Source organism: Vanellus vanellus (assembly GCF_965231255.1).
Source record: "Vanellus vanellus genome assembly, chromosome: 1".
Taxonomy (NCBI): Eukaryota; Metazoa; Chordata; class Aves; order Charadriiformes; family Charadriidae; genus Vanellus; species Vanellus vanellus.
In genome coordinates, this window is record NC_138905.1 from 103167200 (window position 1) to 103194498 (window position 27299).

General features: G+C 38.9%; 1 protein-coding gene across 1 annotated transcript; it reads right to left on the reverse strand.

Annotated features, from left to right (window-relative positions):
* Positions 1-426: 426 nt before the first annotated feature.
* Positions 427-26753, reverse strand: GABRR3 (gamma-aminobutyric acid type A receptor subunit rho3; the record flags this gene model as incomplete). Its single annotated transcript, XM_082492427.1, has 9 exons — positions 427-729; positions 1734-1930; positions 4082-4234; positions 7007-7147; positions 7991-8073; positions 10968-11191; positions 12621-12688; positions 22207-22319; positions 26626-26753. 9 exons carry the CDS (start codon positions 26751-26753, stop codon positions 427-429), a joined length of 1410 nt encoding a protein of 469 aa, XP_082348553.1.
* Between the last annotated feature and the right edge of the window lie 546 nt (positions 26754-27299).

Genomic DNA, 27299 nt, shown 5'->3' on the forward strand with positions numbered 1-27299 from the left:
GTATTTGAAGACGATTGGTGCTGATTGCCTGCTAAAATGGGCTACAGTTGGAGAACAAAGAGAGAGGCTGATTAAAGAGGAATGGTTAAAGCGTAGGTAGAGACTGGATAATACTTGAGGTGGGAGCTGCTTTCTGTTGAGGTGTGTGACAAAGGGCTCCCTTAGTGAGCAAGCCGCTTCTATGCTACTGCAGTAATAGCATGTGCATTGGATTGCCCCAGTGAAGCACTGCACAGTCCGATTGAAAAAGAAACAAGACTCATGAAAGTTTTTCATGAACAGTTTTGCTTCTAACGAAACCAGCCTTGTTATTACGCAGAAGTCCGTTTCGGAAACTTTTACCCCTTTCCTCTACTGCTTCTGCATTATTTTTAAAGCATGATGCTACCCTCATATGCAAAATGTCTAGCTTATAATGGTTTTTGTTCATATGTACAAACCCCAGTAAAAAAAGTTGAACACAATATACACACTGGGAAATATAATCCTGGAATATGTGTCAATAACATGATTGTTCTGTAAAATAATCCTGCCCACGTTTCCCTTCAGAGATCTCTTCCTCTTTATGCGAGGTGTGTCTGCATTGGAGACGCTGGCTGCACCTGCTCGAGTCTCATTCTCTTCACAGCGGTCTGAGCAAGAAGGCAGGTCCATGTCCACGTCCGTGTCGTGAAAGCAGCCATCGAAAGCCATTGCTTGCACTGCATCGATACTGTACATTCCTGAAGCCTGACAATAAAGAATAGTTATTCTGCATCTAGCAGAAGCCATTTTAGTAACTTATAAATAAATAAAACAGAAAATAAGGAAAGCTTTCTCTTCAGTGGTGTTCCCTCTGTGGAGAGCATATGGAGGGCTACCTCACAGTACTGCTATCTGTGGGGCCTGCCCCCTTGTACGGGGCACGAGCGAGGAAGGGGATACATGTGATAAAACACACTTGTCTGACTGCTTATTGCCAGCTTCTGTCTGGCAATATGTGCCCCAGCTTCTGAAACAGAAACATGAAACTCTGCCTTTCTTGTAGTTTTGTGTTGCTGGAGTTGTGGGAAATTACTTCAAATGTTTCCATGAGTAGTTTTTTGATGGGATTATCAAATCACATGAGCAACATACCCACCCTTTTGTTGTTTTTCCCCTTGTGATATTCCAACAAATGAGTTTACATGAGGGGATATTCTTGAAGCAAAGGTTTTAAGTGAGTGCTTCATTAGAAAGCCAATGTTTAACCTGCGAATGTTTCTGCTTCAGGCACACTTTTCTAAAAATTACCTTGTCATTTATCTGGTCTTGGGACAGAAAGGCATCCTTAAACCCATCTTCCTAATTGAAAATGGTGAAGCAGGAGAAGGAGAAATAGGTTCTGCTTCAAGGGGAAACGGGAGGGAATATTACATGAGTGCATTTGGGGTTGTATTTCAGAGAGAGGAAAAATACCTTGATCAATAGGTATTTGAGAACAGAATGAATGTTGCCTTCCTCTGGGGGGAAAAAAAAAACAGGAGATGTGCTCCCTAGCCTCTGCCCCAAGAAAAGGAAGGGAGAGAAAGCACAGACCTTCTCAAGATCTCAGAGAGGATGATACATTTCCTCCCTTCAGCCGAGCAAAGAAAAGTGTGATACAGAGTGGAGTCACAGAGATGGTTACTGTACTGTTATCACAGTGGTGTATCAGGATTACTCTGTGGCTTCTGTGATGCTTTCTGAAGGCAACAAAACACAGAGGATTGTACCTTGCCCCTTTTTTTGAGTTGCTTTCTCTCTTCAATTGTGGTGAGATAGTTCACTGCTGCGTATTCGATGACAGACAGGAAGACAAAAAGGAAGCTTATCCATAAATACACATCCACAGCCTTTATGTAAGACACTTGAGGCATTGAGGCACTTACTCCCGTCATGATGGTTGACATTGTCAGCACTGTAGTTATACCTGCCAAAGAAAAAGGGGAGGTTATCATGCTACTGGCCAGCTGGTTCTGTTTAGCTCATCACCATTGCTTGGACAGTACAGCTTTGTGAGGGCATATGATTGACACTGCCTTTAACTTCATTGCACAGGCTCTGGAAAGTGGAGTGAACCATGAAGGTCCTATCACATACAATACTGAAACCAGTAAATCATCTCTCTGCTGAGTGCATAGACTTAGAGCTGTGGCACACCAGGTTCAAACAGTGGGGACACAATGGTGACTCAGCAGCATAAGGAACAGGTTTCTGTGACAGCTTTAGGCACTGCTATAGAGAAGTGAAAGCAAATTTGTGGTTTTCCCTCAATTCCCAGAGCCAGGGTCTCCACCGCACACTTTCTTGTCCCAGAGAATCCCCAAAGAATCACCAATTTCCCTCCCAACCCCTTCTCAAGTTGTACTTCTTGAGAACATGTTATCAGCTTGTCTGTCTCTGTCATAGCTCCATGGGTCTCTAAAAACACTCTAGCATAAAAAACCTGTATCCATTGAAACTAATAAATATTTTTGGTTACTTCAGTGTGTCCAGAATTTTACCCTCATCTTTTAAATCACTCTTACATGCAGCTATTTGTCTCATTTTGTTTTGCTCTATCTCTGAAAAACAAAACAAAACACCAACACCCAACCCAGGCCCTGCTTTTAAAGAAATGAATGTAGTACTGGAAGTGAAGACATCTCAATAACATCTGTGAGACAGCATTGGCTGGTAGCTTGGCCTTTCAATTGGGTCTCAGTATAGCCTTTCTCCAGTTTTATGCTAGTTAAAGTTCACTAGAACATACAAGAGTTTTCCCTCTCCCTCTCTGCAAGTTCCTTACGATGAAGGATGGAGTTTGAAATTTACCATGTAAGAGGAAATCAATTTATTTAAAATAAATATACTCTAGGCTAGGGTGCTAAGCTTTTTAAACTTTATTGTTAACATTGCCTATGAATTATGTATGCTTATGCTAATGAAATGTGTGTTATTCATAGAACTCCTGATGCATAGCCTTCTGCAGAAATCCATGTATAAATTAAAGAATATGATCAGCAAAAACATCTTGACAACATTACAAATGACCTAATGAGAATTAAAACTTTATTTTTAAAGATAAAGTTAAATTTCTTAGAAATAAAAGGAATTGGTAGCTGCATTAATAAAAATAGGTAGGAGGTACCATAATTTGGTTTTCGTCTAACAAATAGATTTATGTCTCATGTATTAATAGCTTTAGACTGTGCCAATAGAAAGGAATCTGAGGTAGCTACAGTCCTATTTTTTTTCTAGCTTCATACAGCTATAGATAAAAATTGAGGGCTCCCTCAGTAAATGCAAGCTTGTTTCTTAAACAAAGATCCTCAAATTTTCACTTGTCTAAGAAAGACGGCAACATACAGTTGGCTTCTGGGACTAGCATCAGTGAGAAGAACAGGAGCTTCATTACTAATTGCAGGACTCAGGGGCACTATCTTAACAAATTTCCATCAGATCTTCACAGAGATGCTAATCTTTGAGAAAATGTACTCATTCCAAGGCCATCAGCATTAAATTCCCAACAAAGGCAGTCTTGAAGTGTTATCAACTGATTCATCACTGAGAAAACCAATAATATTATAAAAAACCCCACGGCAATTAGTCTTTTTTCTCCTAAGCCGTGGTGTTCAGAACTAAAACTGTGAGAGCAGAAAGATGTCTAACTAACTCTTTGGCTTCCACAGAAGCCTGTGTGCCTTGCACAGTTAAGGCACCAAAGCAAACATTTTCAAGGTGCCTAACAAAGAAAGGATTTGCTACATCAGAAAAGTCAGAAAACTGGTTCCAAGTTGGTAGGAAGATATCAAATGTTTCTAGACAGAAAGCAGAGCTGCAAAGCTTTTCTATAGATTCTGCTATGCCTATTAAGTATTTCTCATGAACCATGGATTTGAGGGATCTGACTACCTGTTACTACTTGTTACTTTGCTGGGAAGAGGGGAGGAAGAAACCAACCCAGACTTTGCAAAAAAAGAAAAAAAAAGGAATGAAGTATACTTGTTCATGTCCTGTGTAAATAGGAAGCTAAGGTAACTTCAAAACCTCTCCCCTATCTGTTCTATACTTCCCAAAAGAATATATATTAAAGGTTTACCTAGTGATACCCTGGCAGGAACGGCTCTTCTGTCAATCCAAAATGAAACCCAAGACAGCATCACCATCAGCATGGCTGGGAAATAGGATTGTAGCACAAAAAAGAAAATATGTCTCCGGAGTGCAAAGTTTATAAAGAGTCGATTGTACCAACCTATTGAAAAAAGAGAGAGGAACAGATTGGGGGGAAGAGAGCTGTGTTATTTGTGAGCTCTGTTCACTGGCCCCTTCCTTTCAGTAGGAATGGTGTCTCCACCAGTAATAGTAAATGCCTAAGAAACATTGCTGCCACCTTGGTTTTATATAGTGTCTTACACTGTCCATCCTACCTCATTAAAATACTGCTGCCTTGGGAGTGAAGCAGCATGGCTGCATGACTTAAATACTATGTTATAACTGAGGTTAGGAAATTGAAAAAAAAAAGTAAATAGACTTCAAGTGAAACTAACGGGAGAATAAAGACGGAATACCGTTGTCCAATCCAGCTAGGACAGTGAAGCCAACACCCTGTCTCCCCCCAAAAGTACCCTGCCTTCTCTCCCGCTTCAAATCCACAGCAACAAGCAGCGCTTCTTTTCTTACGGGCAGACCGGCTTGTCTGCCCAGCGTTGACTTTAGAGGAAAGGGTGCCATCTAGTGAATTTTGGGGCGTGCTCTGTCTGTGCAGCAAAGTATGTGTGCTCTACCTCCTGCCATTGCAGGGAAATCAGTTTATAGTGAGGTGAAAATAAGACAAAAGACGCTGGCTGCACAGCGTCTGCCTGTCCGGTACATTGAGAGTCATCAATGAGCCTGTGTTGGAGCAGTCATGCCATCACGAAAAGCATCTTTATAAAAAAAGAGTATCTCAGCAATAAGCCCATCTAATATTAAACATACTCTATGTGTTTTCACTTGTGGAGAAAGGTTTTGGTTTCAAAAATTATCTCAAAAATGCATTGAAATTGTTGCTCCTTTGCAGGCCAGGGAACTGCAAAAGCCTAAATGCTATGCATGTGTGGTTCCCTGAGATTCACAGGAAAGGGTATGCAGAACCTAAAATGCAGAAGGCTGCTTCGTGAGCCACATTTTTGTCCATTTTTTGCTCGAGACTCTTCGGGGGGAGATGGCTCCTATTAGAGTTGTGCAGACTCTTCCCCACTATTACTTACTTTGGGGGATGGGGTCTGTGTGTAATCATTTTCTTCCAACAAGAAGCAAAATAAAAGAACAAGAGAAACTGGAACTTCCTGACTGAAGCAAAACCTCAACGCCAAAGAAAAGTGTGTGTCTACAAAGGACAGTGTTCTAATTAACAGATACGATACACGCATTATTCAGTTACTTCCCAGTGGTCCCTGTGACTTAAAAAAAAATTCTTTCCTTTCACTTTTACCCTGCTGAGTAAGCTCATCATCAAAACATCTACATATAAGTGTTAAGCAGTTACAATTTGTGAAGTCGAAGGTGCTGCAAAGGCCTGGGTACAGGGGTGCTATGAGGTTGCCCTGTTGTGCACAAGGCTGTATTTGCTTGCGTAAGTGTTTTTGATGAGAATAGCAAGGCAGAAAGAAGCCAGCTGAGTTCCCAGAACCACACGGAGTTCCAACACGCAGTGATAGCAGTTTGGTGGAAAATATCCCAGTCTCCTTCTTGCAACAAGGACAAATTTGACGTTGCTCTCAGCAAGGCACAGTTATGGTAGTAAGGTATCACTAGCCCTCTTCTCACATGACAGTGGCTCTTGAAAGATGGAGCTCCGTTCTTAGCTCATAAACGAGCAAGAGATAAGGATGAAGAACCTGATCACGCTGTGAATTCCTCACTGCTTAGGCTGCATGATAATTCAAACTGGAATTTCTGCATTCAATATCAGCCACCTCAAACTTGAATCACTCTTTTTTTAAATGCAAAAAGAAGCTATTCTGTAAATAAAGTACAGTAAATAAAGCTACTCGCAGCTCTTCTGTATGTCTTAAAGACTTTTTTCCGAAGTGTTATGCATTTTATCATATTATATGGCATAATTTCTATTTTATTAATCTGCCTTGATATAAAGGGCAATATTGACACTGAAATGAATGAGATGGAAAGTACAGTAGCAAGCATGCTATTTTATCTAGTTAACAATGTATAGTTAGACTACTTACATAGAGAAGTAATTCAAAATTTATAATTCTATGTGCAAATACAAAGAAAATAAAACCCACCTTGCATGAAATCAAGACTATAATAAACTCCTAAAGCCTTATGCAGTTTGGCAGAAAGTAGGGTTCAAGATCTATAGGGAGAAATAAAAACCTGTCTGGGACAGATACCTGTATTTAAACAATGTAGCACTGACATAAAGGGATTTTTTTTCTGCAACTTTGTGTATAAACATGGAACATTAAGCAAACCATGAAGTAGACCTCAATAGGTTATACATGCTTTCATGTAGAAATCTTATCGTTAGTAGATTTTGAATGACATTTTACAGCTCCCAAAATTAGGAGATTTTAGTCAATAAAACACACTGGGATTCCGCATTTGCTTTCAAGTACTCGACCTTTTAGGGTTTTCATTTTCAAGCTTTTCTATATAACAAGGACCCAAAGATTCCTGTAAACCCAATACTCCAGTGGCTTTCAGAGAAGCACCACAATTTTGCAAGAGCTCACAACAGCATATATTTGGTTGTTGTGCATTTTTTTCTGGTTCTTATTGTCAGATGTTAAGTTACAAGTATTATTATGGCCTCTTCTTCTAATATCAAGAACATGTTACATTGGTAATGTAAAGAGAACTGAGGACCTAGACCGACAGACTAGTGTGATTGACAGACCTTATTTTAACTGAGATCTCTCAGCAGTAACGGTCATTTATTAGCAACAAATTTGAATGTGAAAGACATTCTGCACGATTGTGTCCTGTGCTTCTCTCTTCTAATGACAGGGGCTTACTATACCAGTACTGCTGTAAAAAGCTAGTCCACTGGAAGCACTGAATTCTTCGATGAAAAACTGGGAGAGGGAGATGTGCTCATCTGTGCTAAGGGACTTGTTTCCGTGTTTCCAGTATAACATCAGGTCATCTTCATTGTATGCATCTATGAGAAAGTAAAAAATGAATCACCTTTTCTTCTGGAATAATGCTTGATTTCTTTTCTTAATGATAGGAGACCACTCAAACAATTTGAGAAAACTGCAAAGAAACATTCTTTTCACAGCAATTTGCCAGTTGTTGACATAGAAAAATTTGCAAAGACCATATTCCACCTTGTTCCAAGTGGATTCCAGTCCGGTGCCCTGCCAGCAGCTTACCTGACAGATGGGGGACATGCGCAGGGTGACAAGGCACACAGGAGTGGAGCTCTGGAGCTGCCACACTGAGCAGACTGCCTGAATGCTGGGGATCTGTTGTCTTTTCCAAGACTAAACAATAAACCAGCATCCCACTTTTACTTATAATCCCAATAAGAATAAATTTTGAGATATCAAAAGGCTCTGCAAAACAGAATTACCTTTTGTTGTCCAGCTCTACAGCTTACTACAGATAACTGAGTCAGGGGTGAGAAGGCAGACATTTCACAGTAACACAAGCACTCATTTTCATTTTTCTATGAGGTTAAATAGTGACGTCTTACTTTACTTTTAACATGCACTTTTTTTTTTTTTCCCCAGAAAAAAAAAACATGATTTTTGATGGAGGGAACGCTTTTAGATACAGGCCTTGGAATATCAACCCAGTCGAAACAAAACAGGGCGCATCATGGTTTTTTTGTCTTCCCAAAGCTCACTGAGTTGTGGAAAGATCCCAAACTGGCCACAGTTTAATATGTACAGGTTGAAGCATTCAGGTCACACACCAAAATAAGTGAAAAAAGTATTATGAACAAGATGGAGTGCTGGTAACAAGGCACATATGAAGAATGGGTATGAATTAAACTTACAGCTTTCCAGTTCTAAAGAACAGTTCTGAGTGTCCAGAGGAAACCTACTGAAATCCATGAAACACATAGCAGAAACTGTTATTCTACAGAAAAGAACAGAAAAACAGAAATTAAAGGAAAAATTTCACACTTTCTTAGGGCTGTGCAGACATCTGAGACCCCCAACCAGTCTGCTGTTTAGAATCCTAAAGATTGTGTTTTTCTACTTTTTTAGATGCTTCTAAAATTGTTTCAAGATAGCAAGATTAAACTAAATCAGTGAGAGAACATATTTTTTAAACATAAATAGTCTTTCTTATTAAGTACATTACCTTCAATTTTTAAACCCTTTACTGTTCTGATCCTTCATTAGCCTTTCACACATTTTGCATAGAAGGGTTGCACTTATGAAGATTAACAAGGGGAGTTCACATTTCTTGACTGGATTTGTCATAGATTAAAGTAGATAATATTACAGATTAGAGAAAATATTATTCCAAGTGCTATTTTCCCAGCTAGAATGATTATAATATTTAATTGCATAAAAAGATAAGCTGCAATTTCTGGAAGCCTACTCTCCTCTTCAATCCCATGGAATGCTTTATACCTGAAAAAGCTCAAGGGAATCTAGGTAAAAACATTATTTTGCATTCCACCTGCTTTTTCACAAATGCTTAGAAGATAAATGTCCATTGACATTTCAACCAATAAACACAAAAAAAAAGGCTAGAGGCAGCAATTTAAATATGGTAAATATTGCCAGATTTCCCTTTCTTGTCACAGCTTGCATGTCATTTGATGTTTTAATTTGATTTTCCAGTTTTCCTGAAACTGAATTCTACAGGGGATTTAACTTATAAGGGATATACCGGGTATGTAAGTGACCTTTGAAAACCTGCGATCAGTAATCACATTGTAGCTAAATTTTTACAAATGTAAGATTTTACTGGCTTGAAATGAGATTGTAAGAGTGGTACATCTTAAAAATCATCATAAGACTTCCAACTATGGATGTTGTTTCCGTCTTTTAGCTATTGACTAAAGGCTCAGAGGAACAACAATTTTAGCAACAAATCTGGATTTTTGTTCTGCTTTGCTTCAATAAAATCCTGGATGCTAGATGCTGAAGAAAAAACGTGGAATATGCAGATTTCTTGAACAGAAGTATTTGGAATATAATCTACTCACTGCATGTAAAACTGGCAATACAAAAAGCATGTTTTAATGAGCATCTGATTGTTTAGGAACATATGCATTAACACCACTCAGGCTAGAAACACATTGTTTTCCCTTAATCATTTAAGGTTCACCAGCCTTTAGGTCAACCCTTTCCCTGCCTCTCAGTTTGATAAGAACTGATAGAGGAGGAAAGCAAGAGGACAGGACACCTGCCCTTCATGCTTATGTCCATAAAGAAATCCACAGGTTTGGCAGGGACTTTGGGGATTTGCTACTTACTGGCACAGGAAGGTGAGGCTGGCTGCAAGCTCACCTGTCAGAGCAAGGAGTCACCCAGTACACACCATCTGGTAATGCAGGGTTAGGGAAAGATAACTGTGGGAGCAGAGAGGATGAGGGCAAGGAAGAAAAGTAGAGCACCGGCTTGCAAATGTGGTGCAGGACACAGGGCATGGGCTCCCATGACAAAGGGGATTCTGAGCAACAAGCAAAGGTAGCAAATCAATTCTCACTGTGTCTGTCCCTCAGCTCTACTTCCTCCTTTTTCTTCCCTCCCATGTAACTTTTTCCTCTCTTTCCATTTCTGTCCTTCCCATCACATGCTCCCTTTGGTTTGTAATATTTGTGCACAATTTCTTACTGTTAATCTTGATGACACTTAACCCCTCCAGCAAGCTGACGGAATGTTTGCCCATCTTATGTCTTTTCGCCACTCTTCTTTCCCCCAGCTGAATGTATGTCATACCCCTCACATTGAGAGCCACTGCTGTAAGCCTTAGTATAGTAGTGTAGTTCCTCCGATCCCTCTTTGCCGATCATGAAGCATACAAATGAATATAGCAAAAAAAATCATACTTCACCTCATTGTTTCTTACTGGTCAGTGTGATTCTTGAATATACACTATTTTAAAGTGGTGTACAGCTGTTGTTGTGAGGGTTTCTGCATGTCTTCATGAGAGGGTAGACAAATTCATTACTTGTTGGAACAATTATTACATAGCCAAATCTCAAGTGCTTGCATAAATCTTCAAACTATCCAGAGTAGATGAAATATCACCTCTGTGCACAGCCTAATTAGTAACAAACTGGAGAACTGTGATTTCTGCAATGCATGGGCCTCAGGGCCTTTATCCTAGGGGGGAAATTCCTCCATTAAAACTATTTCTGCCACATCATCCAAATCTGCTTCATAAAGAAAAGCAGTAACATGTAGATAGAAGGGAGACACATTTAATGACCTTGCTGTTCCAGTCCTGGGATTGCTGTTTCACTTTCCAGTTCACTGTAGTCACACATAACACTGCTCGTACCAGCACCAATAATCTGCTCTCTGTGCCTATCTGGAGCCTCGATTAATATCATGGTATATTTACAGGTATCCCAGGGTGAAAATAGCCAAGACTGACAGTTTTAAAAGACTCAGGGGACAAAAAAAACCCCACGTTTGTTCTTTGCTAATAATTTTGGGCTTTACTATACTCAACAGTAAAACTACTTCAATATTCCTAAAACCACTGGGAATTAATTAACACTTGATAAACTTCAGCACTATTTACAACAGATGAAACAACTGCCATTATCCTGTGACAGGAAACAATATGTAAATGATAGAAAAATATGTGATCTATATGTTATCAATCCTAAACTTATTTTCCCACTGGTAAACTAGTCACCAGTTCCCAGTATCTGATGCCAGGGGATTAATGACAGTTCTGTATCAGAATCTTAAGTGCAAGTATTTCCAGTAATTTCTCACTGTGCAGACTATTGGTCCACAATTGCAGTCTTATATTTTCTTATAAAAGGGTAGTGTTCTTACCGTAGACTGAAGAGTACATTGCCATCAGGGTATACTCGGAGCATGACGTTTTCCACAGTTGTATCATGGATGAAAGATCTTTTGGAGTGTACAAAAAATACATCAGGTACCCAGATCTTTTTTATCAGTCTTCCATCAAAAGTCATACTTTTATTTTTGTTACTATGAAATGAAAGTCTCTCATCCTTCCAGTAATGTCTGAGATATAAAGTCATTGTGAAGTCCTTTGTTTAATTAAAAACAAAAGAAGACAATGCTTGTTTTATTCACATACAATAGAAACCAATACAAAGTAATCAAGTCATGTAAAGGATCAATTTCTTCTCTGGACAGCATCTGGAGGACCCTCAATGAGAGGAATCAAACGCCACTCAATGAGTTTAAATACAGGTTGGAACTACCTCTGAGATACTGGCTGTTTGCCTTGTCACTGGTGTCTGAGTCTGAGGTTCATACTTCATTTATGCTTAGATAAAACTTTTACAGATTTCAGTGGTCTGCTGGATTGGGCCATTAATGAAGTGAAAAAGAAACTTTAAAACCAACCAAAGGCAAACGGATAGGGGTTTCCTTTGGAAATCTTCACAAGCTCTTCCCAGTATGGACTCTGGTTCCTTTACAAAGGGATTAATTTGAGTTCTTCGTGAGCATTAGGTCTATTTGGAAAACCCATTAATCTGTTCATTTTGTACAAATATTGCACAGGGGTTTTAAATGAGTACATTTATGAATGAAATGCATCATATAGAAACAATATGATGAATTTCATAAAAGTAAACAATTAAATTTCATACTTTTTAAATATGAAAGACTGTTGCAAATATTTTATCATCCTATTTAGAGAAATAACATGACTGCAAATATACATGTGGAAAGAGATGGCAAGGATGCTGCAAACCCAGTCTGAGCTTCTGCACAGCCTGACTGCTCTGTGTTCACCTATATAACTTTTGCATCGCACCTATATAACTTTAGGCAGAATTGGAATGCAGGGGTTCAGATTGACAGATCCCATTGCAAACTCAACACTGCGACTACAGCTACACTCACTGGGAAAAGATATTGTAAATGAGATCTCTCTGCAAAGTTAATGTGCTCTGCTATTCTAGGATGGAGCAACTTGGCTCTAATGTCTGGGTGGCGTTATTAGCGACAGTTTCAGCTGAGGAATGAACAGCCTGCATTCCAGTACTACAGGTCCTTGATTGCAGTGAGGGCGTCTCCTTCCTAGGACCATTCCTGGAACTGATTTTTCAATTTCCATTTACTATGACTACAGCTCCACCCGTGCCAGAAATGACAGGAATAATCAGATCTGCATAAGCAAAGGAAGCAAAGGACATGAAACCTCATCATCTAATGTACAGAGCACTAAGAGCTCATGTGGAAGCCCACGGGGCTTACTGAATGGTTGGCTTTTTCAAATCAGAGCACTACCCACTCTGATCTGTTCCTCTTGCCCAGGGAGAAATTCAACATGTGTTCTTACATAACACTAGTTTAAATGAGGATTACTTGTATGCTTCAAGGCAAGCTTGTGCTCTTTAAGGGTTTGCTTTCTTTAACTGTATTATTCTATATCATCCAGCCGGATGTTTCTGAGACCCTGCATTTTGGCTAAAATTCTTTTTCCAGTTCTGCTAACCAACTTACCATGTCAACTTCAGATATGCTGTCAATGCTTTCTACCTGCACATCAATGCCCACAGGTATTGGCGACCCTTCAATGTAACAGAATGAAAGAGTGATGAGGAGCGTATCCGTATTTTTAAAGGGACGACTGTGTATTCGTAACATACAGAAAGCACCCCAGCCCAGAATTTACTATGGTCTGTCCACAGTACACTGAATGAGAAAGTCCGTGGCAACAAAGTAAAACCAGATGCTAAACAGTTGTAAAAAGAAGTGCAAAATCTTCAGTGATCCTTTTGCAGCCAGATTAGTTGTTGCCAATTGCCAACTGTCCAATTGCACTTTGGACAGCAGTGACAGCTTCCTTGTGGTGCCAAAGCTAATGAACTGCTTGCAGTGCTATTTAGAACTGTCATAGGGAAAAGCTGAGTAAATATATCAAATACATCAAAGATTGCAAAGCTTACTTACCAGTTCCAGAGCTTACTCCCACACTTATAAACAAAGTATCTATCAGGCCTCCTAATTATCTTTACTGACTTAACTATTTAAAGTTTGGCATAGATATTTGTGAAAAAGGATTTCTGGCTCACTACCTCATAAGGGAAAAGGTGTACACATAGTAATCATGTTCTGTGATGGAGCGCTGTGTATTACTGAGTACATAATTTATTATCAAGTACAATACATGTCAAACTGCACTAGGTGACTTTATTTTATGTACTGCCCCACTCTTTCATGCCACTGAAAAAGGCTGTGAGTTTATAACACAATGGGAACAGAATGAACAAATTATAAAACCATATTTGCATTTTTACAATAGTGACTAAAAATCAATTAACAATTACAGCAAAGATATAAAATTCTTTCCAGTGTCTTCAGTGTACAATATCTAGAGTGAAGGATCTAGTTCTGTATGGGTTATGTAACTGTGTAATTTTCAGCAAGCAAGTCATGCCACTAAAGCAATTGACTAATAACTTCCTTACAGAGGAGGGAGAGATATATATGCATACATGTGTATACACCCCACCCCCATCCCCCCAAAGAATATTCTGCATTGGGTATGAAAATCAATAGTAATTATTGTACATGGGATTACAATTACATTTGTTAAAAACAGCCAGTTAAAATATTTTTAAAGTACAAATTTAAAATAGCCCAGTACAAAACATGAGTACAAGGAAGTCTGAACAGCAGCAGATAGCAATAGCTTTTTTAACTTGTCTTTCTCTTTTTCTTGTCTTTTCCTTTTATCAGTGTCAAGCCAAAATAGTCCAGAAATATCACTCTCCTGATAACCAGCCACAATACTGTGTCTCTTTTTGGAATTATCCTTAAAATAGCAGCCCTCGAGGATTACACAGCTGCTTCCAGTTCTTACCAGTAGAGATCTTGAACTATTTTTGAGGTATTTTAAAATCTGGCTCTATAATCTCTTGAGTTGACTTGTATTTTTTTAATGGAGGGTTTTACCCTGCACAGAACCAATGAAGATGCATTGTGTATAGGAAAGCAAGGTAAAATGCGTTCAGAATTGGCAAGGCACACACAAACATGTTTCAGCACTGACAAAAGCTGTGCTGTCCAGCTCGGAAATCATGTCTCCCTCTGCGAGGAATGCATCATTCACTCTGTTGGCCAAAGCTCGAAACAAAATTCAGGACTCCAGACAACAAAGTTCGGTCAATTAGTTTATTAGTAAAACACTAGACAGCACTTGGGAAAATGCTGCTTCTTTTGGAGAAGAGAGGCAGCAGGAGACATCTGCCCTAGAAGCTGATGTACAAGAGCATCAATGTATAATATCCAGCCAGGCTTCTTCACACAAATCAAGAAAAATCCTTATGCCTTTCCTAAACCAGTTTTGACCACTTCTTGTCTTTGTTTTGAGCATGCCACACAAGTAGTTTACTTTATGCTAAACACCAACTTCTACCAAGTACTGGTACAAAAATGCCTGCTTGTAATCTGAGTGGAGTCATCCTGTCAGTACTCCACTGAAATCTAAACTATAATGTAAACTAAAGACAGGTTTTGCCTAAGTAGAAGTCAACGTGGGATTTATACATGATGTGAACTTCATTCACAAGTGGCATTCACACATCATTTAAATGCAAACACCGCAGAAAGATGAGGTGTTGTCTATCAAGCTCAGCATTTGCATGATGGAACAGGACAAGCCTACATGGCAGAGCTGACACCTGAGCTAGCTGTGCACAAAGCAGGGTGGCTCAGGGAGCAGGCTAGCTGCAGAAGGACAATGCTGCCGCCTAGGAGCATGATCAGTACTAACGCTGATGACTATGCCAACAGCAGTGAAGATGGAAATCTGGCCTCATCACCCTCGGCTCTCTTTAAAGTCCATGCAGTGTAACAGGCACTTTCTAGATTTCTAGTTGGGGTGAGGTGGCTTGTGCCTTGGAAATGCCTGTTGGTTACCAGGGTTGCTTAGAGCAACTGCAAATAGACAGATGACCTGTGCATTATCTAACCTTGCCCACCACAAAGCTTCAACTTCTCTATATTTTAGGTAGATCCAAACTGTTACCCTGGGACTACGGCAGAGGTACATAGGAGGATATACTGGAAGTGCTCGTATCTGAACATACATTTGATCTTAACTGGTATTACTAAAGCTTTGGGGGATGATTTGCATGACTATCATGTTAAAAACAGTGGGTTTAGTCCTAATTATGTAGAATTATGGGGGTAGAAAAGGAGGAGGGGGAGCAGCTCCCTGCATAAAACAACAGCGTTACCAGTTTGAGTCAAGGACAAGTCTAAAGCAAATAAAGTTAAATGTCAACCATCAACATTCTTCAAATAGGCAAGGAGCTACCCACAAATCATATCACAGAAGTGACCGGCTTTCTAAGTACATATATCATGTGTAGTGAGGAAAAGGTTTTTCTTAGTGACAGCTGCTCAAAGTATAATTATGGTCCTCCTAATACTTTCTCAGGATTTGCAAAAATTGCCGACAACTTCCTACTCCAACAAGCACTATTCCAGTGTGGGCAGAATTTCATTAATTCACCTCATCTGGGTAGATATAAAGGAACTGATCACAGAACTAGAAATTAGTGGCAATTTATGATTATGTTGGTTCCATGCACACAAACTTAAGTGCCAGTTATACATAAATGCACACAGAGGCACTTGGTTATTTGAAAGGACAGCTTGCACTAAGTTGGGAACTGTTATAAAAGTTAGTGGGGACACTGAACATAAAAGAGGTCAAAAGCTATGACCAGGAGAAATACAGTGGATGGTTCTAACATGAATTAAATAGAAAGGGAACTGTTACAATGAATTTTGTAGAAATGCTAGAACTGTGAAACAGACTCCTTAAAAAGAGATTCCTATTCTCTAGCTGCTGAAAGGCCAAAGACCATACTCATGCTGCTTAATGAGAAAATACTGTTCAGTCTAGCATTCAGCACAGACAATTTTTAAACTACATCCCTTGACCCAGCCCAGAACTATTATTGACAGATCATAGCAGCTGTGAATATTTTCTTCCTATTCCAACTCTACTTTGGCAACAAATGTAAGTAGATGATAAAGACACTAAATAGTGCACATACATACAACCCTGGTCACTTCAGTGTGCTGTTCACTTTTCTAATCTGAAGCATTTTTATATTCTTGTCACTGACACCACCACCCCCGTAAGATACACATTGGCCTTACTCTGGTCTAGGCCTTCTAAGCTTTGTAGTTTTCTGGGAACATTTCTTTCTGTGATTAAAAACCAACTCCACTAGAAACAGTAATAATTGACTATTGGGAACAGGTAGCTGAGAACTGTAATTTCTTCATCACTTGGATTTGTTTTACCACAATTGGATGTTTTTAAAAAATAGCATTTCAATAAGCATTGGAAAAGATCCTAAATGAGCCAGAATAGTGAGGTGATTTGTCTGCCCCTAAGTCTCCACCACAGCTTTGTCCCTAGTATATTGAGAATTTCAATCTCTGGCTGACCATCAGGCAACAACATCAAATTCACTTTGAAAAAAAGTAACCATAGCAAAGCCGTTTTTTTTATTTCCCAGTATGACAAAACTGGGGATGGCAGAGAGGATTTTGTTATTAAATTGAGCAGCTTCAGTTGCTTCTGGAGCGTTACTACAAATCATTATTTTAGAGGGATTAGTGATTTTCACAATGGAGGCTCCACAGATTTTCAAGATAATTACTCCTCAGCAGAAAAAAACAGAATTGTTTTCAGATGGGTTTATCTTCACACAAGCCATTTCCAGTCTTTTATTTTAAAGGTTTAAACATACCAAAAGAATTCCTTGATGAGCATGGAATTTTTTTAATAGATAGTACGGCAGGCAAATTCTGTAATACCCTTTTAGAAGGGATATTATGTAAAAAGGATATCCTTTCAGCATTTTAGGATCAATTTCTACGGTAATAATGACTGGTTTAGTGAATTCTATAGTATTTCCTTAATAGTCAGACCTTTGAACATGCAGCGGATTGCACCCGAAATTCCATAGGATAAATGTTGAATTTAGAAAAACCAGCCACTGTATCCCAGTTGGCTTTGTAACAGGGTATGCATATGTTCCCTATGTAACAGGAAAGGATTAAGGTCTATAGGAGTACTTTCTTCTAAAAAAAGGCTTTGGGGCCTGTAGAGGAAGAAAATCAGATAGAAATGTAAACAAGCCCCAAGGAAGTGAAGCTAGGTGGATGTATTTACTTTCCTCTGGCAATGAGTGAAACAGGAGAATTACTAGCAATGGTATTTTATTCTTGTTACTGTTTTATCTATTTCTTATTTATGTGAGAAAAGAAGGTGAACTGGTATTAGTAGTAGCCAACTCTTGGAATGGAAGAATTAGCAATGCAAGAGAAAAAAATACAGGAGAATCAGATTATTAGAGGTCTTGCAAATTAACAAAATATTTCCCTCGTGTTCTGGACCCCAGCTGCTCCTTCCAGTAACACATGAGAAAAAGCCATTCCCCTTTCATCAGAGTAAGTCTTCTCCCCCACAGTGAGAAGATATTTCTCACCTTTCAGGAAGGGTTGTGGTGCAGAAAAGAAAACAACTTGGTGGCAAAGAGCTATTAGAATTGCAGCATTTTTTGAACATTCACTAGGCCCCATTTTCTTTCATTTTCCCCCACTTTTACCTTCAGATGAATTTAAATGTTACTAATTTAGCTTGAGGAGGGAGGAAGCATAATGGGATCACTGATCCTCTGAAAATTTGGAATAAAGATTATGCTTAATTGCAGATTGGGATGCAAACTGTCTAGAAAGACTATTACCTCTTGACCAGCTACTAAATTCTCTTCCATCATTTCTAGTACTTGCTAATGTTATTATCCTCTATAGTGGTTGACAAAGCAGAGATAACTGATTTTAAAACTTCTTTAACTAACACACTGTTAGCATGGACAGGTTCTTAAGACACAATGTAAAAGGAAAATAAAGTTGTCATACTTAAATATATATGCACACAGTGAGAATTTGTATGTACGCAGTGACAATGATCATGTAGTTCCATAATCTTTAGACTGCAAAATAGTTCAGAGAGTGTGTGGAAGGGTTTTACTGTCAAGAAAAGCAAGGCATAGAGGAAAAAAAAAAAATTACCTCCTCTGTATGCCAGTCTAAGTGTTTTTTTTAATGACAATGTTAATTTTTAGTAAGTCGAGACAGAACTCAGGAAACCAAGAGGTCACACCAATGACTTCTGCCATTATTTTGAAATAGGATAGTTCAGAAAATAGTAGGATATAGATAAATAGATGTATAGTAGAAAAGAAGGTAACTTTAAAGTATTTCTAAAGATTCACTCTAACACCTCTCTCAACATACAAAGTTTTGGCTCCTAAGGCAGCCTGCATCGTGGCCCTCAGATCTGAGCTGCTAGAAGTCTCTGTTCATTGTCTGATATTGGCCTGTGCTCACCCTTTCTCACTGAGTTTAAAACATGGAGATGACCATTCCAAGAAGTGCTGGGAACATAATTTAATTTCTTACTTTATCTCCAGTCCAAACTTAAACTGTCTTCTCACAGATTATCAGTTTAGCAGGCTACTGAAAAATCAATACTTTAGGCCACAGTAGTACACATAAGTCATTAAAAGATCTGACTCTGACTCTACTGGCAGTCTTTGGTTTCCTTTGGTAGGACCGATGCAGAGAGACAACCTTACCAGAACCGGCAAGCATTATTATACCATTGCAGGACCCCTCATATACCCATATGCTGGCTTTTATCAGTGCTTCTGGAAGCAGCAAGGACTAAACATAATTCCTACAATGTTCACTGAGGCAGTTGGTAAAGCTGTTTGAGCAAAGGAAACGTCCATGCTCCCAGTCCAATGCCTAGTGGAATTTCTCAAATCACTATGCTGGTCCACATCTGTTTGCATCAGCGGGGGGTCCATCTATTGAAGACTTCCAAACAAAAGCGGACCATGACATTACAGAGAAGGCAACAACAACAAACAAAAAAAAAATTCAGGAAAGGAAAAAAAAACCCACCCCCCTGCCACCCACAAACCCAAGAGCCTGGTTTAGGGAGTAAGTGCAACGCAGCAATATAAGTTTAGTTTTTTAAAGAACATTTGGGTGTACTGAATTGTTGGTTTGCTTCACTCAACCTCACTATAATGAACTGCAGACAAATTAGCATTTCTATAGCAAAAATGTAGAAACAGCTTGCTAGCAGCTTGCTGGTTTTGCTTCATCTTGACACAGTATGCTTCTTAGACTTTGATCTCTAATCTGTTAATAAATGGACAATACCAGGACTAAATTTTAAAATCAACAGTCAGAGAGTCAAATTCTGATTGTGCAGCTGGAATGGCATTGCAATCAACAGAAGAATGCCAAAATATATTCACATAAATGACAGCAGAGTTGTGTCCATTTAGTCAAAAAAAGGATCTCTTACCTCCAGAGAGCGATAATATACTTTCACGAGAAAGCAACCAGTCATGTCAGCAAAGTCACAATTATTTCCAGTAACACTGCAGCTGGTAGCATCAGTATCCAACAGTTCTACATTCATTTCTCCCATTTTTTTTCCTATGCAAGCTTGCTCAGTTTACAACTCAGCATGTGCTCTCTTTGTTTTTCCTTTGTTACTTAATTATAAATACTAAAAACTCTGGGTCCTGTAGTCTGCCTCATTTACTTCACATGTGTGGGGCTAAAGGAAATCAAACAAGCCAGATTTAGATTTAAGAGTTCCCTGAACTGAGGGATCTCCAGCAGGTTGAAAACAGCATGAATTTTCCAGCTGCTTTTTCTCCCAAACTGTTGCAAAGGATGGTTGACCTTCTCAGGGTAAGGGGCATAGTGGAGCCAGATCAACAAAATCTGTCATTGCAACTCCCTGACGTACCCAGAAAATAGCAATGGGGTATAGGGGAGGGCAAAAAATTGTCCCTCTTCTAAAGGTAAAGAATAATTTTAGAATACTTGTTTTTCACCTGGCTGTTTAGACCTGGTTCTTTTTTTTCCCCATCAGTATTGTGAATTGATGCATTGCACTGAGCTGAATAAATCATGTACTGTGGCATGTGACAGATACAAGACCTTCATGAATCACAGTACTGAAATGCTTCATTAGATTTGATAAAAACAAACCCAAAATTTCACCTGCTTTAAATACATAAAGCCATAGTGTTGTAAGTCTTTATGAAGTTCAGGGCTATGTTATGACTGCCATGGCAATGACTGTAGCAACAGTATCTCTAATTTCACCTTCTCTAGTTAAGTTTCCTTCTGCTGTCATACAATAATTCTGGGTATGTTATTCAGATTCATGTTTAAGTTGGTGAGTTTTATCCTCTGATGCAGTCGCACTTGTGTACTAACTCTCTGCTGCTGCCTTATTAATGTGCCTTTTGTGAAAAACAAACCATTCTTTACTACTGTAACATGAAATTGAAATCAATGGTAAGATAGGAATAATGGAGTATAAATTTGGGATCACATTCATTTTGCTGAGACTTTTTTCACTGCCTGCTGTAAAAATGTTAATAGATTTATGTTTTAGTGTTAGAGAGATTCATACATAAGTATTCCACATATTAAGAGAGTTCTGAAAATTTGGAAGTGTGTGAACTATTGGATGTGACTGAAAAAAGTGCCTCCCATGACACTATGGCACGTGGATGATAGAAGAGAAGCAAAGCTGATGCAGTCTTCTGCTGAAAGCTATTTCTGAAAGACAGGAGTACAGCTGAAATCGTAGCCATGGCAGTGTGATTATTGAGAGGCCTGTGCAATGAAGTCAGTGGAAAAACTACAGCTGGCTTCAATAGGAATTGAATGGGCTCTATGACTAGCCATCTGAAAATAAAAGGACAAGGGGAAAAGGCCTGGTACAGATTTGCTGGGTGTAAAAAAAATCCTCACTGCCTGTGGAAAATTACAACTGCCAGATCACAGGGTATATTCTGAAAGCTGCTTTTATGTACATCATAAATGTTGCTTTCTGGGATGATCCAGCAATAAAGTACATCCCAAACTGTGTTTGCTTTCATGGAAATGCTACTTCTTTTCTGAGATGACACTCTCAAAAATTTAAATTCCTTGTGTGGCAAAGCAGGTAGTAACAAAAAGATGTCCAGACTAACAGGTATTAGACTAGAGGCAAGAGGTAATGCTTACTTTTGTTTTCAATAAACAGATGTATCTCAACTATTGTTCAAAATGAGGCAGGAGTTTTGCTCTCTGACCAGACAGAATTTCTAGGGTAACAAAAAACCCTTTCACTTTCTCCCAGTGCATCCAGAGAGGCTCTCCTTATCCCAGGTCTCCCTCCTGGCATGGTTGCCATGCCCCAAGTCCCAGCAGCTGATGTCAACAAGAATAGCTCCACAGACTTCAGCTATCCTCCCAGGTTTATGTTTGTTTACATAGCTGATTATTGGTCCTCATATATTTTATTTTGGCTTCATAATCCAGAGCAGTTCAGTCTATTTTCATGAATCGTGAACACGGAACTGGTGACGCAAAGGCTCAGACAAAGCTTATTAGTGGGGCAGCTTTCTCATTTTACCTTTCATGAAGGAGAGTCAAAATTGAATACAAACTGTGAACATCCCATTGAATACTCCCTTTATCCACATGCAATTTAGTTAAATGAAGAAATAATCATCATAGTGGCCAACAACACAGAAACAACATGATAATAAACTGAAGGCCTCTGGGTGTTTTTTTAATTTTGTACAGAGCCAACAGATTTAGGAATTGATTGGTTCATTTCAATCTCTCCAAACAAATTTGATGACTAAGTAATTTGCTAATTGCTACTAGACTACGCAGTTACAGGGATACCTTAATCACTGTTCTCAAAGAATATTGTTCTAATAGTATTGTTTTGTAATTAGTTCGGAGAAGGAGACAATTTGAACAGTTTCTTCTATTGATATGCTAAACACAAAAAAGTCCCTTGCCTCCAAGCATTTCTGGATTTCTTCTTTATTTCCTGGAGTATAACAAAAGAGGTGAGCTGCAATTAAGTCTGTCATTCAATTTTAAGTGACACTGAGTTTAACTAAACTTCCAGAGAGAGGATAAACTATTAACCAGTGCAGTGCAGACATGCGCTGCTTACCTCCAAATCCAGGTCTCAGTGCAAAGTCATGGTCCTCTATGCGAAGAAGCTGCTCAGATTTAAGTGGCCGTACTTTCGTGCTGTCAAGCTTCCTCATTTTAATCTCTCGCTTGCTATATTAAAAAAAAAAAAAAAAGTAAGAAACTTCATATTTTTTTCTGCCTGACATTCCAAATGCTACTTAAATGAAGCAGGGACCCAAGAATACTGGACAGTTGAATCTGGTATGATAAGGGAAACAATTGTGCTAATAAAGTTGGAGAAAGATATATTGGAAAACGTAGGGAAATCGTGTATGAGGTGCCCAGGTCCATGAGGACCGTGGACAGTTTGGAAGCATTAGGTTATTTGTCATTGGCTGTGCCAAGGAAAATACCTGTTTGATGCTCCGATGATTTCACTGGAAAAAGCAGGCTAAAACTATGATACATCTATTACAACTTCTTTCTAGAGGCAAGCCCGTGATTGAGGAAGACTTTCCCTAGTCACAAGAGGCAAAACATAAGATACCAGGGCAGGATTTTTTTTTCTTAATGAGCTACTGAAAAGAGATTTTATGGGATTTTGGTATTCCTTTTGTCTTCCTGGATGAAGACAAAATAAACAGAAATGCTGCCTATAAGAAAAGCATCTCATGTGCCCACTTTCTTGAACAGCCTCTTCAAGCTGATGTTTTTATATACAAATGGCGGAGTATCTCTAATTATTTCTAGCTGCTCTCAAAAGTGGTTGTTCAAGCTAGGTAATTCTTGCAGGGGTCAGAATAGCACTTTAATTACAAACTTGCTACATCTTTTCTTCAATACCTTCCTTTGGCAGAATATATTTTTTTTATTGTAAAGGAAAATAGGCTTACATGCAGAGATATATGTTCACGGTACTTGGAATCAATTTGATGGATACTAGTAACATTGTGTGTATAAAGGTACCAAAACTTAGAGCAACTCCATACAGATTTCTAAATTAATTAAAAAATAATACACTTCTGCTTCACATTTTTTCTCCATCTTAACTGCTTCCCCCACCCAAGGCTAGGAAGTGTTCTCCAGCAGATATTCACTTAACATCAGCATCTGGACTCCAGATGTTGCTCCTTTTAAAGCCAATTTTAGCTGCTCCTACCTAACCTTGAATACCTAATAGCAAATGAAAGGTCAAAGGTCTGCTCAAGGGTACTTGGATCATTTTTGGTTAAAGCATTTAACCACATAATGCCATCAGTGCAGTTCCATAATCAGTGGCATTCATGGGATTGATGTGGTTAGTATCCCATCTGGTTGTCTTTAACTTAACAGGTTATCAAAAGTGTATGCTGGTTCAAGGAGAAATCAGACAAGTTAATGGAAAAGAAATCCACTGAAGGGCACTAAATCAGCAGAAATTACATCCAACACAGGAAGTCTCTGAAGGAAATCTGGTGACTGGATAAGGGTGGACTTCTGGTAAGATCCTGTGTGGCTGTTCTGCTGTTTTAACGCCCTGCATAACTAATGATATGGTAAAAAATCTTGGTAGGATACTGGAGGAAGGCTGAAGCACCCCTGGGTATTCATGAAGATACAAACATATTTCCAGCACCATCCTCATCATGACAGATTTTGAAAAATCTAACACTCACGTCAGGAAGGATAGTTAGGAGAGGTTTTGGATTTCAGTTACGCTAATTTAGTATCTAAGATACCACACTTCCTTTATTGCTGCAGTATGGGTGTAGTGGGGAAAAAAATTCTCATCATATTCAAAATGAAACTAGGCAAATCTATGAAAAGAATACTATGAAGGAGCCTTTTATGGAAAGATAACCCTAGATTTAATGGTCATAAGCTTATTTTCAGTGCTCTGTCCCCAAGTACTCTAGCTATTACCAAATCAAAGGTATCCAAAAGGTAAAAGTTACAGCAATCTTATTCCCAGGAGAGTCTGTGGAGTTATAAAGTGGTGGGATCTTTCAAACCTTTTCACACTTTTATTAAATCTTGAAACCCAGACAAATGTAATAATCAAAATTGTACACTTCTCTCTCACACACAAAAATGCATTTCTAAATATTCAGTAATATCAGCAACGTGCACTGTCAACAAGCCTAATATTTTGACAGTCAAATGTTTTGTTCTTTGCTGTAGGAAATGGACCATGAGAATAATCTCTTTCTCATGTACTTTTGGTTAATGCTTTAAAATCTTCTTTACAAGAGAATGCAGACAAATAGCTTTGGAGGGAGAATTGGGTTACTCTATTAAAACAGTGGAACTTGTAGGTTAAGTAACATTTTCACATGGGATTCTTTTTAAAAGGCCACCCATTTAACCAAGGCCATCTGTCAGCTGTGTCCCTAATAACCCTAGTGCTGGCTGAAAGGTTTTTCCCCAGAAAGAAAAAGTCTGGTGAAAAGTCAGACCCTGTTGCAACGTACTGGAGGATAATGCTGCCTTTAGAACAAAACCAGAGAATCAAACAAAGAGAAATTAAACGCATTTGGATCCTTCCCACAGAAAAGCTGATTTGCAGCTATTAAGCTTTGGGATCTTCTGTGGCTTCAATTCTGCCGCCTTCATCTCAGTTCCAAGTCACTAGGATCTAGGAAGTGAAGACATGGAAGGCCAGAGCATTGCCTTGTGTAAAGAAAACTGCTATAGCAGTTAGCATCAGCTGAGAATGGAGTCCTGGCATTCCTCCTTGTTCCTATTCTTCCTTTCTGTTAACCCACTTCTGCCTGTCTCACAAGATCACTGTATGGATCCGTTGGCATGGATTAGTAAAGATCTGCAAAGATGGAGAGGACACTGTGCTACTATTGCTACTGCTGTCCTGTGGCAAGAGGTCAGCAAAGGATGTCCAGCAGGATGCCACAAAATACGCTGTCTCCTGCCACCAGGCTTCTCTCCTGCTTTGTGACTTTTTATGTCAGTGATGGAGCAACTCCTCTCCGCTATTGCAGAACAGGATAAATGCAAACAACAGTTCCATATGCTTCCCTTTTATCACTGATGAAAGAGTATCAGCTGATCTTAAAATAGATCCTCCTTACCACTACAGCAATAAGATATTTTATTCTGTTTCCATTTAATTCTTAACTGCTTCCTGAGAGTAGCAAAAGCACCAGATTAGACCTTATGTTGACATTAGGGCTCGTTCTCTTTATTTTGTTTTGTTCTTACAAATAATCATGCACCAGAACTCAGGCTAAAACTGTCAGTGAGTTTGAAACAGTCTGCGGAATAGCCATTCTTTTCATGAGCTTTTGACTTAGACCAAACTTGAACCTGTGACCTTGAATTGAAATCTAGAAGTACTGAGCAATATAGCATCTCCAGGCACCTCTATTGTGTCACTGATAGACGTTCCATTGCCTTGCATTGCTTAAATGTAATTTTATCAAGACATGCAGGGATTCAGAGATATGTCACTGCTGGATTATCACATAAGTGAGACAGAAAGTAAACAGCTGTATACCTGCTACAAAGCATGTAACTTGAAAAAACAACTTAATGCATCAGAGGAGTCCACTTATGTTACTCTTCCTCAATATGTGATATTGTATGAATAAACTATGAGCTCCCTTGTCCATTTTAATAGGGGGTCAAGTACATAGAAAAATGTATCAGTTGTATCCCTTCTCCTTCCTTTAATGGAGCTACTTATTACAATTTCTCCTACATCCCAACAGAGATTTTGCTTGGATTATCACTGGCAGTCATTGGTCTGTTCACATACTATTAGATTAATCTAGAAACACATTCAGAGACTTCACATGGCAAATGTGAAATTGCATTTGTGGGAAAAAGCGTTAACACTTTGCACAGAAACTTACATGTAAAAACTTTCATATTATTATTCATTTTAAACCAGCTGCTTGATTGGAAAGACTAATAGAGACAATCTTCAATGTCTAAAAGCATAAGTATATTCCAGAAAGACAATGCATTGTCACCACTACAAATAAGGTAGAATTCACATCATTTAGAGTCATAAAAGTGTCTTCTGTATCTTAATAGTGTAGCTATTCTGCTGTTTAGGTAATGGAAGTCACTTTATAACATTGGAATAGAACTTTGGAAGGCATTTCTGCTTCTTGCAATGGGAGTGAGAGGGCAAGAATACTTGGTACATCACGATAGTAGTCTGGTATCACAAAAGTAGCCTGGTATCACACAAGTTAAAAGAGCTGTGGGTGGGTGTGAGTGTGTACATACCTGCATATATATGAAGCATTCATGAAATCACAATATGAAATGTCTGGTTATGAAAAATTAAATAATAGTTCATCATTTCTGTTTTGGGAACACCCTATCAATACTATGCATGCCATAAATCCAGAAACTGGCAAAACAGGACAGTGAACAAAAAGGGTGCATTGAAAGCTTGCTGACAGCATAAAGTTTATCAGATGAACATAGATGGAGATAGTATGTTGCTTACCTGTTATGCTTTCTTAAGAATGAGAATTGTTGCCGATGATGAAGATGGTGATGCTGACTTTGAGAACTGTGTAGCACTGCTGTTGGCCACAGGCAGGTGAGGAACAGAAGTTTCATGACCAGGACCATCTCTTCCAGAAGAGAAATGCACCTGATCAGCCAATCCACCTTGCTGACTTTTTATTTTTAGTGTTTTTACTGTTTAGAAACAGCATAGCATACAAAGGATGCATGTCAAGCAAGGCATCACTGAAAACAGAAGATAGGGGCATCCCAGTTTTGATGTCCTTGAGGAGTTCCCCTCATATTTTTGCAAATTCCTTCAGCTCTACATCTCTGCGGCATCTGCTTTCAAACCAGAAGCACCTTGCTTTCAGAAAGGTAGTAGATACAGCAATTTGTTTGGCCAGGCTGCAGTCTGATCCATTGCTTCCAGTCTTTCAGCATAGGCGCATATTTGAATTCTCCATCACCCGCTCAGTAACCTCTTCAACATAGCCTGTGCAGGCAAAGTGATGTCAAACATTTAATCCCCCTTAAATCCCACACAAAACCATACAAAAATCTGCTTTAATGACAAAGGTCTCTAAATTAATCTTGCTTTCTATATATGTGTATCTGCTCAAAATAATTTTCTGTACAGATCAAGCTCTTTCATTAACTGTATTGTACATT